Source organism: Martes martes, assembly GCF_963455335.1.
Source record: "Martes martes genome assembly, chromosome: 15".
Lineage (NCBI taxonomy): Eukaryota > Metazoa > Chordata > Mammalia > Carnivora > Mustelidae > Martes > Martes martes.
This window is the reverse complement of record NC_137903.1, coordinates 47,020,132-47,035,374: the sequence shown is the minus strand read 5'-3', so window position 1 is coordinate 47,035,374 and position 15,243 is coordinate 47,020,132. Positions and strand designations below refer to the sequence as shown.

At 36.1% G+C, this 15,243-nt stretch overlaps 1 protein-coding gene across 1 annotated transcript in view; it reads left to right on the top strand.

The window, feature by feature from the left end:
* HMCN1 (hemicentin 1) overlaps positions 1-15,243 on the top strand; it is a 473,045-nt gene that overhangs the window by 371,323 nt on the left and 86,479 nt on the right. The window contains exons 58-68 of the mRNA XM_080824786.1: positions 4,063-4,224; positions 5,107-5,220; positions 5,335-5,537; positions 5,828-5,909; positions 6,017-6,148; positions 6,703-6,852; positions 9,378-9,537; positions 11,010-11,134; positions 11,370-11,553; positions 12,143-12,240; positions 13,136-13,414. Of these exons, the coding sequence (XP_080680912.1) occupies positions 4,063-4,224; positions 5,107-5,220; positions 5,335-5,537; positions 5,828-5,909; positions 6,017-6,148; positions 6,703-6,852; positions 9,378-9,537; positions 11,010-11,134; positions 11,370-11,553; positions 12,143-12,240; positions 13,136-13,414 (1,689 nt within the window). The remainder of the gene's footprint in view (positions 1-4,062; positions 4,225-5,106; positions 5,221-5,334; positions 5,538-5,827; positions 5,910-6,016; positions 6,149-6,702; positions 6,853-9,377; positions 9,538-11,009; positions 11,135-11,369; positions 11,554-12,142; positions 12,241-13,135; positions 13,415-15,243) is intronic.

Below are 15,243 nucleotides of genomic sequence, written 5' to 3'. Positions count from 1 at the left end.
TACGTATGCATTTTCACTGAATTGTCTCAATAACTCCAGGTGTTGGTACCTCTTGATACCTCTGTTACATATGAAAAGGCTGAGGACTAGTGAGATTAAGATGCATCCCCAAAGTTCCAGATCTTGCAAATACAGTACCAGGATTATAATTTAGGAAGGCTGATTCCAGAAGTTTTAACTTAGCTGTTTTGCTGTATTGCTTCTTACTAAATTCTGTATCTGACCATACCTGCACCTAGGTGGCTAACCATGGCTGGGGGAACTTGTGAAGTCAGGAACATCAGTGTCATCATAAATTCATAGATACCATCTTGAACTCCATACTGCCTGGGGCTCCTCCTCCTGTCCCTAGTGACTCACTGATACCTTCATCCCTCTCCTCGGATGTCAGAATGACCCTTGGGTTCATGGGGTCAGACTGCCATAACAAAATGCCAGAGAGTGCATGACTTTAACAACGGAAATGTATTTTTTCACTGGCTGGAGGCTGGGAAGTTCAAAATCAAAGTTCCTGCAGGGTTTGGTTTTTGGTGAAGGCTCTTGCTGGCTTGTACTTGGCCACTTTGTCCTCATAAGGCCTTTTTACTGAGCTTGCATGGCCAGAAAAGCAGGGGAACTCTCTGGTTTCTCTTTTTATAAGGACAATGATCCTATAAGATCAGGGCTCCACCCTTACAACCTCATTTAGGCTTAATTACTTCCTTAAGGGCACCCTCTCTAAATATAGCCACAGTGGGGGGCCAGGCTTCAGTATAGGAATTGGGGGGGGGGGCAAGGAGGGATATTCAGTCCATAACAGCCCCCTCTCACTTCCAGGAAATGCCCTCACCTCCTGTTTTACAGGGAAAAGGGAAGGTGTATCCTGGAAACCACCTCAAATTCCTACCATCAAATCAAGCATACTAATAGCATCTGTTACTGCCATTTCTTCCTTCCCATTGTTACAAAAGAAGATGGAAGCATTCCTCTACCTTCCAAAGGCCAATAATTTGACTCTAGATCCCTGATCACTGCCTCCTCAAAAATCTTGTACCATCTCCTCTCTTCCTTTTGAATGTGAAATTCTCACTCTTTCTTGGATCCTTCCCAATAGCACTTAAATTTCTCTTCCCTTTTTAAACCACAACCAAAAAAGGTCTTCCTAAGACCTAAACTTTCCCTTCAGCTACCTCCCTCACTTTATACCCAATTTCAAAGCAAATTTCTCCACTAACTGTATATATTTAATGTCTGATTTCCTCACTCCCACTCACTCTTTCCACCACTGTGTTCCAGATTTCACCTCCACATCACCAGTGAATCTGCTCACTGAATTCACCAAAGAGCATCCTTTTAAAGTCCAAGAGGCACTTTCTAGGCTTTATCTTTCTTTCTTCTGTGCATTTGACATCTTTGCCATGATCATTTTCAGAAATTCTCTTCCTTTGGCTTTTGTGACACCTACACCCTTTATTTCTATCTTGCCTTCCCAGTCTCTCATTCCTGGCTGACTTTGTTGGTTCCTCCTTCTCTACTTGATTATTACACTTCAGTTTTTCAAGCTCTAGACTTTGTTCTGTTCCTGCTCACATCTTAGGTGATCGTATGGATTTTCAAATTTCAGATACTATCTATGTACAAATAGTTTCAAAGTTTTTGTTTTTAGTCACAGCTCCCTCAAGAAATCCAGACTCTTCTATCCAAATATCTACATTTTGGGGCACCTGGGTGGCTCAGTGGGTTAAAGCCTCTGCCTTCAGCTCAGGTCATGATCCCGGGGTCCTGGGATCGAGCCCCATATCGGGCTCTCTGCTCGGTGGGCAGCCTGCTTCCCTCTCTCTCTCTCTGCCTGTCTCTCTGTCTACTTGCGATCTCTGTCTGTCAAATAAATAAATAAAATCTTAAAAAAAAACAAAAACAAAATTAAAAAAATCTACATTTTGCTGAAACAAATGTCTAGCAGACACTCTAAGACAATGTGTATATAACTGAGTTCATTATCTTTTCCCAAAAATGTCTTCCTCCTCCAATGATTTTGTCTCAGTAAACGGAATCACCATCTACCTATTGTTCAAGTCAGAAAGATTGTTTTCATCCCTAACTCCTTCTCTTCCTCCTTAAGTTTTACCCCCCAAACATCAAATCCTAAAGATTCTATCTACAAAATATGCTGGGATCCATTCACTTTTCTTGATCCTTTTTAATACCATCGTAGGCATAGCTACCATAATCTGTTATACAGATTACAGCAGTAGTCTCACTGGACTTCCTGAATCCCTTTAAGCCTTTTAATTAGTTCTCTCCACTGTAGCCAGATTGATATCTCTTACATTAATTTTTGATTAAACCACTCTTCAACTTCGCATTCCCGAGGCCACATTTCAGCGTTCTTAGTGAATGGGTCCCAAAGACCTTATAAGATCTTACCTTTGCTTACTCCTTTAATTCTCTGTCCATCTCTCCTAAACTTGTTCTTCAAACTCTGGTTATGCCAGCCTTCTAATGCTGTGTTCTTTTCTCCATTTGGGCCTTTTTGTATGTTATGCCTTCTTTCGGGAAGTACCCGTTTTCTGTCTTCCACTTAACTTATTCCTGCTCATATTTCAGTATCTTCTTCAACATCACTTCCTCCTCCTGATCTGCAGATTAGGTTGGTTCCCTGTTGTCACCCTGTTCTTCTGATTAACACTCATCCTACTTGTACTTACTAGTATAGAACAGCAGCTAAGAGTAAGGACTAGACAACAGTCTAGAGCCTGACAACAGTCTATGGATCTCCTCTTCCAGTAGCTACTTGTGAAACCTTAGGCAAGATGCCAACTTTTTTATGTGTCAGCTTCCTCATCTGTAATATGATAAGAACTGTATTTAACACATGAGGTTGTATGGGGATTCAATAGTATCTGTGAAGTGTATGTGTGATAGTATGTGTGTAGAGTTCAGAATAGTGCCTGGCATGGCATACCCATTCAAAAAAATGTTAGCTGTTATTTTTAGTTCAGTCATTTGTCATTACTGTCAAACTATTGACTCCACGTCTATTACATTTTCACACTGTATCAGCACTTAGCATAATGTCTAGAATACAGTAAATACTTAATAAATGTTTGATAAATGAATGAATATTAAAATTAGTGGGTGAAAAATAAACAATCATGTGATAGTAAAAGAAATTTTGCCTTTTTGAAGTTTTGCTTTTCGTTTTTGATGTTGTTTTAAGACCTCAGTCTTAATATAAAAAAGTGTTATATTAATTGCGTTCCTTAATTCATGTCTCAGTATCATCATTGCCTTGAACAGACCCATCTTCACTTTTATTTATTAAAATATTCATTCATATAGTCATTCATTTTTATGCATATTCCTTGTTCCTGTTTCCCCTCTTCTTTCATAGGAAACCATTCAAATGTGTACATTATCCCTTCTGTGTCTTTGTGTTCTTCTAAAAATCTATTGTTTCATATGTATATGTTTTAATATGCATAAATGGCATTGCATCATTAATCTCGTTTTTTTTTTTTTTTACTCCACTTTTTTGCTGCCCTTTTTGCTTTTGGAATTCTTTTTTTTTTTTTCCAACAATAAACCATAGCATTGTTTATTTCTTTTAAATTTTCTGCTCATCTTGAATATCATTTATTTACCTTGTCAAAATAACCTGTACAATTTGTTGATAAACAGATACCCTAAAATTAAATTCCTACTTTACTGCTGCCAAAAGCAGTAAGATAAAACCATAAAGATGTAATATTAAATACAAGAATATTCAAATATACTAAATAAAAAGTGCTGTTAAGTTTTTCTTTATACATTGACAAAACCATTTTAAGAACTGCTAGCTACATTTTAAAATAAAATGCACAATAATTCTTCTTTGAAAACTCTAGTGTTCTCTTTCAAGTAGGAAAAAAAACTGATAGAAATGAGTTTGGTAAGACATTAGTGAATTCTAAGACTGCTAAATAATTAACTATCATTAATTCAGTGCTTTAGCAGGCTATAGTGGTTGGGTTTATATTAATGAATTGAAATATGTATTACTGATAATATCAGATTTCATTTTTAATATATTTACTATTATAGTTCCTCCAAGTGTTATTGGTCCTAACCCTGAAAATCTCACTGTTGTGGTGAACAATTTCATCTCTTTGACCTGTGAGGTCTCTGGTTTTCCACCTCCGGATCTCAGCTGGCTCAAGAATGAACAGCCTATCAAGTTAAATACAAATGCTCTTATTGTACCTGGTAAGGAACTTATTACTCTTAAATGATGGACAAAACTTTCTCAGTTTTCTCAGTACAAATGGCATCAACTTAACTCTCTTTCCAAACTTTTGTCTTACTCCTCTTATGTGTTCACATTAGGAAGTGCTTCTCTTTATCCATTTGGGGCCATTAGGGTAAGATTGTATAGCTTTATTTCAGTGGGAATGTTCAGTAGCAAGGTTTACTTTCAAGAAATTATGACATTTAGGAACAAACTGCTTAGTAATTCCTTGAGGGTGATAGACTATCAAACAGTGCTTTCATTAGATAAAATCACTGGTTGTTTTTAATTAATCCTAAAGCTCCTTGAGGATAGATAAATAGACCAATAGACAATCACTTCTACACTGTGGGAGATTTAAACCCAAAAAATACTTGTTAACATATTTTGATTATAGTACAATTACTGTTTGCTCACTAGAACCTGTATCAGATAGTTTTACTATCTATGTTTGGTTACTGGAGAGAAAAAAATTTATGAATGGAAAAGGAAGGATCAAAGATAATTTAATTCAATTCTTTCATTTTGAATAGGAAATTTTACTGTAAGAGAAAGGGTACATTTTGCTGTTTATCTTATTGATAAAAAAGTTATTAAAACAGGGACACCTAGGTGTCCCAGTTGATTGAGCATCTGCCTTTGGATCAGGTCATTCCTGGGATCACGTCCCACATCAGGCTCCCTGCTCACCGGGGAGCCTGCTTCTCCATCTGCCTGCTCTGCCTGTTCTGCCTGCAGCTCTCTGAGCTTCTGTTCTCTCTCTGACAAATAAATAAATAAAACTCTTTAAAAAAATTTTTTTTAAAGTTATTAAAACAAGCTCTATGCCACTCTTCAATTTGCATTGTATTTGCCCACAGGTGGTCGAACTCTGCAGATTATTCGGGCCAAGGTATCGGATGGTGGCGAATACACTTGTATAGCGATCAACCAAGCTGGTGAAAGCAAGAAAAAAGTTTTCCTGACTGTTTATGGTTTGTCTTTACTCTCCTCATAGAAGTCTTTCCTTTTTAAACTGGTATTAGATACTTTCTGTCGGAGCATCTTAATGAAAAAGACATCCTTCTGTTCTTGTTTCCCTCCCTCAGTGCCCCCAAGCATTAAAGATCACGGCAGTGAATCTCTTTCTGTAGTTACTGTAAGAGAGGGGACCTCAGTGTCACTGGAGTGTGAGTCAAATGCTGTCCCCCCTCCAGTCATCACCTGGTATAAGAATGGGCAGATGATAACAGAGTCTACTCACTTGGAGATTTTAGCAGATGGACAGATGCTGCACATCCAGAAAGCCGAGGTGCATCTTTTATTCTTTTTTGTGTGTCATAACTCGGGATTATGGAAGAAAGAATTTGTAGTTGCATCTTTCCTTTACTACAGTGAGAAATGAGTTTTATTTAAAAACATCATCATCAATGCTATTGACCTTGTTTTTTTTTTTATATTAAAAAAAAAAAGGATTGTAGAAGGCGATTAGATTGGGGCATTGGAGCATAAAGATGACTGATGATTTAATCTACCCTGGAACAGTGTGATTGGTCATCTGTAACTTAATGGAGCACATACAATAGTATCTTTTTCTTTTAGGTGTCTGACACAGGCCAGTATGTATGTAGAGCTATAAATGTAGCAGGACGGGATGATAAAAATTTCCACCTCAATGTATATGGTGAGCATCTGCCTCTAATACAACTCTTTTTCCCCCAGATATGCAAATGAGAAAGTGTCCTGAATTAGCTTAATGAGGACATGTGGTTTTCTTCCATCTTTTCACAGTGCCACCCAGTATCGAAGGGCCTGAACATGAAGGGGTTGTCGAGACAATCAGCAATCCTGTGACCTTGACGTGTGACGCCACGGGAATCCCGCCTCCCACGATAGCATGGTTAAAGAACCACAAGCCCATAGGTAATATAGTCGTGCATCTTTCACTTTTGTTTTCTTTTGCTTTTAATTCATTAGATTAAGAAACTAGCACATTTTCAGTACTATGCTTTTAGCTGTGTCTGGTCCAAAATGCCTAATGGACTAAAATATAAACTTACAGAATGGACGCATAAGATGGTTATTCATTACATAGAGATTTTTTTCTTATTTCCTTTTTCAAAGACTCTCATTTAAAATGAAAGTACAAAGGACCAACTGTTAAGAAACGTATTTATTACATAAAATAGGATATATTGGGGCACCTGGGTGGCTGAGTCGTCTGAGTGGCCGACTCCTGATTTAAGTTGATTTAAGCTAAGGTCACGGTCTGAGAGTTCTGAGATTGAGCCGCATGTGGGGCTCCACGCTCAGCTCTCCCTCTTCCTCTGCCCCTCCCCCCACTCGTAGGCACATGCGCACTCTGTCTCTCTCAGATAAGTAAATCTTTAAAAAAAATAGTGTATATTATGGTGAATTGTAGAATTGTTAAAAAGAAAAGCTTTTTATGTTTTGTTTTGCTTTGTTGGCCCCTCTAGAAAATTCTGACTCACTTGAAGTACATATTTTGTCTGGAGGTAGCAAACTCCAGATTGCTCGGTCTCAGCATTCAGATAATGGAAACTATACATGCATTGCATCAAATATGGAGGGAAAAGCACAGAAAAATTACATTCTTTCAATTCAAGGTAAGTGGGGTATGGGGTGGGCCTGGCTGGCTAAACCAGTAGAGCATGTGACTCTATATCAGGGTTATGAGTTCAGCCCCACCCTGGGCATAGAGCTTACTTAAAAAAATCTTTTTAAATATTATTCCTTTTATTATGTTCAGTTAGCCAATATATATAGTATATCATTAGTTTTTGATGTAGTGTTCAAGGATTCATTAGTTTTTTTAAACCCTACAAGGTATGTGGTGTATACTCTGATCTACCTTCAGTTTCTTTATTATATCCTATCTATAGTACATAATTAGGCTACATCTAGAGATGATTTATAGGGGTACCTGAATGGCTCAGTCAGTTAGGTGTCTGCCTTCAGCTTGGGTCATGATCCCAGGGTCTGGGGATCTAGCCCCCCATCCCTGAGCAGGGAGCCTGCTTCTCTCTCCTCCTTTCCCTCCAGCTCTGCTCTCTCTCGCTATCTTCTTCTCTCCCAAGTGAAGCAATAAAATCTTAGGCAAAAAAAGAGTTCATTTATAATTGATTCAAAATACCTTTGTTTTGTATTTTTTGGAATTTTTTTCCAGTTTTATGGAGATATAAACACTGTCTAAGCTTAGGGTTTATAGCTTAATGATGTGACTTACAAAATACCTTTAGATACACAAAAAATATTATCAATTTTTGGTTCTACATTTATCAGTAGATTTATATTTTCATGAAAATGGTCATACTGTGGAAAAAAGAATAATAGAAATTTCATAATCTCCATTCTTCATGTTTATTGAAATGATTGCTTTCTAATAGTACATATTCTATTGAATTACTTACTTATTTTAATCTGGTATAACTTATTTTGAGCTAAGCCTATAGATCTGTTCATGTTTATGTAAGTAAGATTTAACTCATGAAGAACTGTAATGTGTTCTAACTACAGGTCAGGGACTGGGTAAATTTCAAATAAGCATGAATCTTACACTATTTTGGGGTGAGAATAAGGAGAACTAGTTCATCCAACACTTAATTAACTTAATTAACACCTACAACGTTCCAGCATAATACTGAGCACTGGAGGAAGAATTTGCATACTTTTGATTTTCAGTAAATCTGATTGTTAACTTTTTTTGCCTGATGTTTAAATTGAAATGGAAGTCTAACTTGAAACTAAGTTAAATGCTAGTTTTCTCTAATTTTATTACAGGTACTATGAAAAGAATTTCTCATAAATTATAGAAATAACTGTTTTGAGCTCTGCTAAAGCTAACTTCAAAAATATTATTTTTTCCATTTTATTAAGATATTATTGACATATAACATTGTATAAGTTTAAGGTGCACAATGTAATGATTTGATAAATATATATGTTGCAAAATAAGATTAAAATCCAGCACCTAAAAATTAAAATTACAGAAAAATTGAAATAAGTTTATGGGTATCGGTGGTTTCTCTGATTAGTGATTCTTTGAGATTTCAAAAGCAAAAAGGGAAAAATAACTATTCAGAGATTGGTTTAGTTTCATTTAATGCATTAATAAAAAGTAAGTACTAATCATGGAGAATGTGGTATGACCAAAAATTTTACCAGACTGTATATGTTATCATGTCTCAGGAATAGAAAGTTGTGTTTGGGGCCTGTCATATATTAGCTACTCGTTACAGTATGTCTCATTAAAACTCTCACTGGTTAGACTAATTTAGTAACTCTAAATTCTACAAATTTGGTACAATTATTATTATTCTGGATGACTAAAAGGAGATTTGGAGAGGCTGTAAATTGGTGTGCTGGTAAATATTTAACAACTGACTGCAGACAAAAAGGTCCTGACTTGTAGCCAATCATTTGCTAGTTTCTATTGTATAAACGTCCTGACTGTGTCCCACTTCAAGCTCCCAGTGTGATGTCAGTGAAGATGGCGAGTAGGGAAGATGTGTAAAACTGGGTCTTGTGTGCTGGTATGAACTACCTCCAGCACACTACCATAGTTATTTAGAAGAGGAATTCAACTATGTTTCTGCTTGAAACCATTGTCAGTATTTTTATTATACATTATTCTCAATCAAATAATTAAAGTGAAAAACAAAGATGGCCAAGAAAGAGTATAGAAATGATTAGATCTTGAAATATACAATAAGCCTATCCATTGTTCAGAATAAACAATATTTAAATTGCCTTATGAAGAGAGAAACAACCAATTTCAATATTTTTCACAGACATTGATGGCAAGATTTAGAAAAACATTCTCCTGAACTATATTGAGGATTTAATCTTAAAGTGATTCATTTGGCCAAGAAGAGCCCCCATGAAGTAGATTTGTCACTAGCCCATATGACTAAATAATTGTATCAAATTACAAATAAAATGAGAATATTGAACCGATTTCTTGATCTTTTCCTCATTTAAAAAGTAATTTATAGGGTAATAATGATTAGATCTTGAACCACAATCTAGGAAAAACAGAAAAAAATGGCATATTGTTCTATGATTCTGTTTTGTTTGTTAGAATTTATAACTCCGTGCCTCATTAATGAAAATCTTAATAATTTCCCCAAAGTTCCTCCAAGTATTGCTGGTGCTGAAATTCCAAGTGAAGTCAGCGTTCTTCAGGGGGAAAACGTTGAGCTGGCCTGCAATGCAAATGGCATTCCCACCCCACTTATTCAGTGGCTTAAAGATGGAAAGCCCTTAAACAGGAGTGAAACAGAAAGAATCAGGTATGATTTGAGTGAAATAAGTCAAGCAGAGAGAGTCAAGTATCATATGGTTTCATTTATTTGTGGAGCATAACAAATAACATGGAGGACATAGGGAGATGGAGAGGAGATGGGAGTTGAGGGAAATTGGAGGGGGAGGTGAGCCATGAGAGACTATGGACTCTGAAAAACAATTTGAGGGTTTTGAAGGGGCGGGAGTGGGAGGTTGGGGGAGCCAGGTGGTGCATCATTAATTTTAAGGTACTCTACGATGCTTTATGCTTCAAATTTCACATGAGTAATACCAAATTCATTGTATTCAGAAAGAAAAAAGATAAAATTTTTTAGAGTTGGACACAGAAATTCTCCTTAGTTTCTCAAAAGTGTGTGTGTACATGTGTGTGCACATATGTGTGTGTGTGTGTGTGTGTGTGTGTGTGTGTGTGTGTGTAGGTTTTCCATATCCATCAACATCAGTGAGTGAATGAGTGCTTGGCTCATTTTGAAAAAAGAGACAATATCACCATAACCTAGTTCATTCCTTTTAGTGATTTGTCCAAATCCCATTTTCTGCTGATACTTGTTACCCATACAACAAACTATGTAGAGATGGAATAACAATATAGTAAGGGCTTTTTGATACTTTCAACAATAAATCATATTTAATAACATGATATGGTAGAAATGGAGTGTTTAGTTTTGACATTGGAGGATGCTAATAAAATCATTATTGTATAAAAAATCACTATTGTAGGAATAACTGTAGAAAGCCATTTAATCTCTTTTTAAAACATAGAAAATTTTGTTTGATAATTAATAGCTTGTGAAGGGAATCAATAATGCAATAATCTTAATTTAAATATCTTGATCATCTAACTGTATAGTTATTTACTATTATGTAATTCAAGGGAAAAGCGCTAGCAATTTGTGGAAAAATTTTTGCAAAATATACGTGTACATAATACTGAGTTGTCACAGTTTAAGTAAGCTATCCTATTCTCATTAAAAATATTACTAAGTCATTTATAGTTAGTTTTTAATATAGAATGTCTTTTAGTTTCTCATTATAACATTCTTCAAATTTCATACCAGAATTTTTGAATAATTTTCATTTAATCCAAACCTTATATTGGTAACTAAGGAAATAGTATTCTAACTTTGAGAAAAACACATCTTTGATTTGGAAAGGGAAGTTCCAACCTGATTTCATTCATTTCCCATTTTTCTTGTAAGGAAGTGGTTATAAAACATGAATTTTATCTGGTTCTGTAGAATTTTAGTTGACTGCCTGAAATCTCCATCAGTTTTACTAGCTCTGACTTTAACAGACTTCCATGTACTTTGTGAAAAAGATATGAACCATTATATATTTAAGGTGAAGATGCATTTTATGGTGATATTTCTCTAAAGAGCACAGTAACCCAGAGGAAGTTTTCCAGCTCTTAGCTTCTCATGAATCATCTCAGTGCCTTTATTACAATTGTTTCCTATAGGGTGACTGCGGATGGTAGTACATTAAACATTTATGGAGCTCTCCCTTCTAACGTGGGGAAATACACATGCGTCGCTACTAACCCTGCTGGAGAAGAAGACCGAATTTTTAACTTGAATGTCTATGGTAAATATGAAATCTCACTGTCTTCGGATTTTGCTACCTTAGGAACCTATCAGTAGAAATGAAGGTCCAGCAGTAGGTGCCTGAAGCATCTAGTTTGAAAATCTGATGTCAGGGCTGTTTGCTTTTGGGGTAAAAAGCAGCAGTATGGGCAACTGTAGTTGAAATGATTTGAACTAGTAACGCACACCCCACCCCTTCTCTTTCTCTCCCTCTCTCATTTTCTGCACGATCTTAGTTCCACCTGCAATTAGGGGTAATAAAGAAGAAGCAGAGAAGCTAATGGCTTTGGTGGATACTTCCATAAATATTGAATGCAGAGCCACAGGGACCCCGCCACCACAGATAAACTGGCTGAGGAATGGACTTCCTCTGCCTCTCTCCTCCCACATCCGGTTGCTATCAGGAGGGCAGGTTATCAGGTCAGCTTTTATTATGTGTGATTTGCTAAACTGACAAAGTCACTGTGCTTGTAGGCTTTAACTTTATCTAAATGGTGCTTAAGAAATGTGTTTTCCTAAATTTTTACTATTGTTTGTTTATTTTTCCCTTTCAGTATCTTTTTAGAAGAGAGAGGAAACAACTGTAAAATGGAATTTTTTTTCTTATTTAAATGCTCATATTTTAGTAAATTTGTATAAAATAGGTCTTTCGTAAGCAGATGTATCTATCCCATATGAATTTCCAAGAGAAAACTTTCTGTGGCAAAGTGATGGGAAGCTGTGTACTACAGTCATGTGATTTTCATGTTAGCATCCTTCTTTATTAAGGGATATTAGAAAAATATTCACTCTTAAATTATGTTCTGTTTTTAATGGCTTGCTCTCTGTGCCTAATCAACTTTGTGGAACAAATTGCGTTGCAGGCATCTGTATTTTTGATGCATCGTTGCACACTTTGTAACTAAAGTTTCCCAGCATTAGTCATAATCTGTGTATAAATCAGAAATATTTTCTTTGTGTATGTTGAATGGGATTAAATTGTGAATTATTGGGTCAAACTGTTTTTCAGGATTGTGAGAGCTCAGGTGTCTGATGTTGCCATGTACACCTGTGTGGCCTCCAACAGAGCTGGGGTGGATAATAAGCATTATAGTCTTCGAGTTCTTGGTATGTCTCCAAGATGATCCTAGTACTTTACAATATTAAGCAACAGGCTTATATTTAGATATTGACTTGTCAGAAAGAACTAGTGAAAAATAGAATCTTGCTAACTAGGAAACGATGTGTGTTCTCCCAAAGGGTCCATATGTATTGGAACATACTATCTGTTCAAAATACTCTTCTAACCTAGAGTTTTGCCTTAAGTCAAATCTAAATTTTTAAAAATAGCCTTTCAATCCAGATGCACGGACCAGTCTTTTCATACAAAGAGAAAGTTCAGACTATTTTCTAATAATATTAGTGGCTCCTTTTGAGTATTTAAAATATGCATGAATATGTGTATATATATATGTTTGTGTGTGTGTGTAGACAGAGAACTGAAAACATTCCATTTCTGAAATATTAAGGTTTACTGGTCCAAATTTCTAAATCCCCAAGAACATCTCAGAACAGTTAAGTAACTATTTACTATAGTCTACAAATTAATTTTTTGGATTATATAAAACTTACTCTAGAAACTGGTATTATCTTCTTTATCCTACATACAACAGTTGAAAATATACTTCTGAAACTATAATATACATTGTAACAAATTAAAGAGACAAACCTAAAAAGTTAAAAAATGGCCAAAACTTAAAACTCGTTTAAATTTTATATGCTCTACAAGAAAACCATCCTGAGGTTTTATTGCTAATATTTTGGAAGGTTAATAATGAGCCTATCTAATACCTGTTTTTATAAAATAGTCGGCGATTATTTATATGCTATCTTAAATTCTGCATTTTAAAATAAATCGTAGAAACACTATAGAACTACCTGAACCATTAAAAAAAATTTTAATCTAAATTGGTCTCAAATTAGAATAGATGTGTAAATTTTACCCATTTTGTTTTCTGTGTAGTGCCACCAAATCTGGACAATGCAATGGGAACAGAGGAGATCACAATAGTCAAGGGTAGTTCTACCTCCATGACGTGCTTTACAGATGGAACCCCAACTCCCAGGATGTCCTGGCTTAGAGATGGCCAGCCTCTGGGTCCTAATACCCGTCTGACAATAAGCACTCAAGGAATGGTTCTTCAGCTCGACAAAGCAGAGACTGAAGATTCGGGAAGGTACATCTGCATTGCCTCAAATGAAGCTGGAGAAGTCAACAAACACTTTATCCTGAAGGTCCTGGGTACGTAAACGTTCCATAGTTGGGAAATAAGTGACGATAAATATTTAGTAAGTAAGTGTAATTCTTAGAATCACTTGCTACGGGGATAAAATTTGTAAAAACTTCGTTGTATTTCATATTTCTGTTTTGTAATTTACCTAGGTTTACTCTTACCTTAAGCATGTTAAATTTAAATTATTTTGTTTCTTATCTATCTAAAAGATGAAAATTTCCACTTGTAAAACACTATTCATTAACAAAATCATACAACCAATTGATAAGTAGATTTTTTTTAAGATTTTTATTTATTTATTTGACAGAGAGATTTCAAGTAGGCAGAGAGGCAGGCAGAAGGAGAGGGAGAAGCAGGCTCCCTGCTGAGCAGAGATCCTGAGCCGAAGGCAGAGGCTTAACCCACTGAGCCACCCAGGCACCCTGATAAGTAGATTTTTAAGTTTTTTCAAGAGTTAAAGCTCTTGATAAATACCAGTTTAATGGAAAAGCATGATATTTATACTACTTTATGCTATTTCAAAGTCTTTTCAAATGATCCAATCTATAGATTATTGTTATAATAGTCATTTCATGTAGTCTAATTCCATTTACTATTGTGTGCATTAAAACAAATATTTGAAATGTATAATACCATGTTCTACATGCGAACAAGTAATATAAAGAGAAAACACATCTTTTACTTGAAGTCAAAAATTTTGACTTTGGGAGAGAACTGAAGATGAAAAGAGATGAACTCTTTCCATAATTAGTTATTTTGGGGGGAGTTCTGTTTGTTTTTTCACTACAATGTAGGTAAAACCTCAAGCTCTTCCAGAACAAAATATACCTCACAAGGAGTGATAAGAATAATTTTGGCATGGGGCTAGCATGTATTTTCAGAATGCCCTGTCATCTTTTTCATAGTACTTATACCAATTTAATCATTTGTTTAACAAGTCTGCTTCCTCCTTAACTAAGCTCTAGGATGGGCAGTACCCACCTTACCTATTGCTGTATTCCCAAGATTTAGCATTTGACAGGTGATATTTATCCATTGGATTGAATTGAATGGAATTAGATGCTTGCTAGCTGGATTAAAGGGAGTTTTAACTGTAGAGGGAGGCAGAACGCTATTTAAATAAACAAAGAAGAGACCGTGGTGTGGAAGAATGTTCCTTGGAATGAAGGTTGGTAGTGCAGGAGGTACCCCAGGGTATTGAGAGACAAAAGACAGAATAAAAGTGTGTGTGGATAAGGAAGGCCAGAATAACAAATCCCTGTTCACCAATTCACGGAATCTCAGGAATAACAGGAGATGATCTAAGTGTGCTCTCGTACATTATTCATATATTAAGTATGAACTACCGCCTATACATTATGGTCCAGCCATGTTTCCAGTCATCATGTAGCAAGTAATCACTGTACACCTACTATGTGTGTGACATATGGCCTGGTCCAACACGTGGCAGAGGGAAAGGGGGAAAGCATGCTCCCTAGGAGTTCAGGCAGCAGAATCACGCCCAGGGCACTTCTGGGTGTAGAAAACTGAGCTAGAAAACAATGCTATTGTTAGCGTGGCATACAGAGAACCACCTTCCTACCTACAGGGTTTGTAAGGATAACATCTTCTCAAAACAGATTTGACAACTGGCTCGGCAGAAAGATGAGAAGATTCAGCATTTCAGCGTCTGTTGAAAGCTAATTCATTAAAACCTGAAAAAGTCTTCACTTGGGTCAGTGCTATACCCCAAATGTGAAAGTAACCATCCTAACCTGGAGAACCGCTATTCTTAGTTTCATGCTATCCACATGGTGGAAGGTGTCATGATGTATTAGTGATTCCAAAAAGTCCAGCG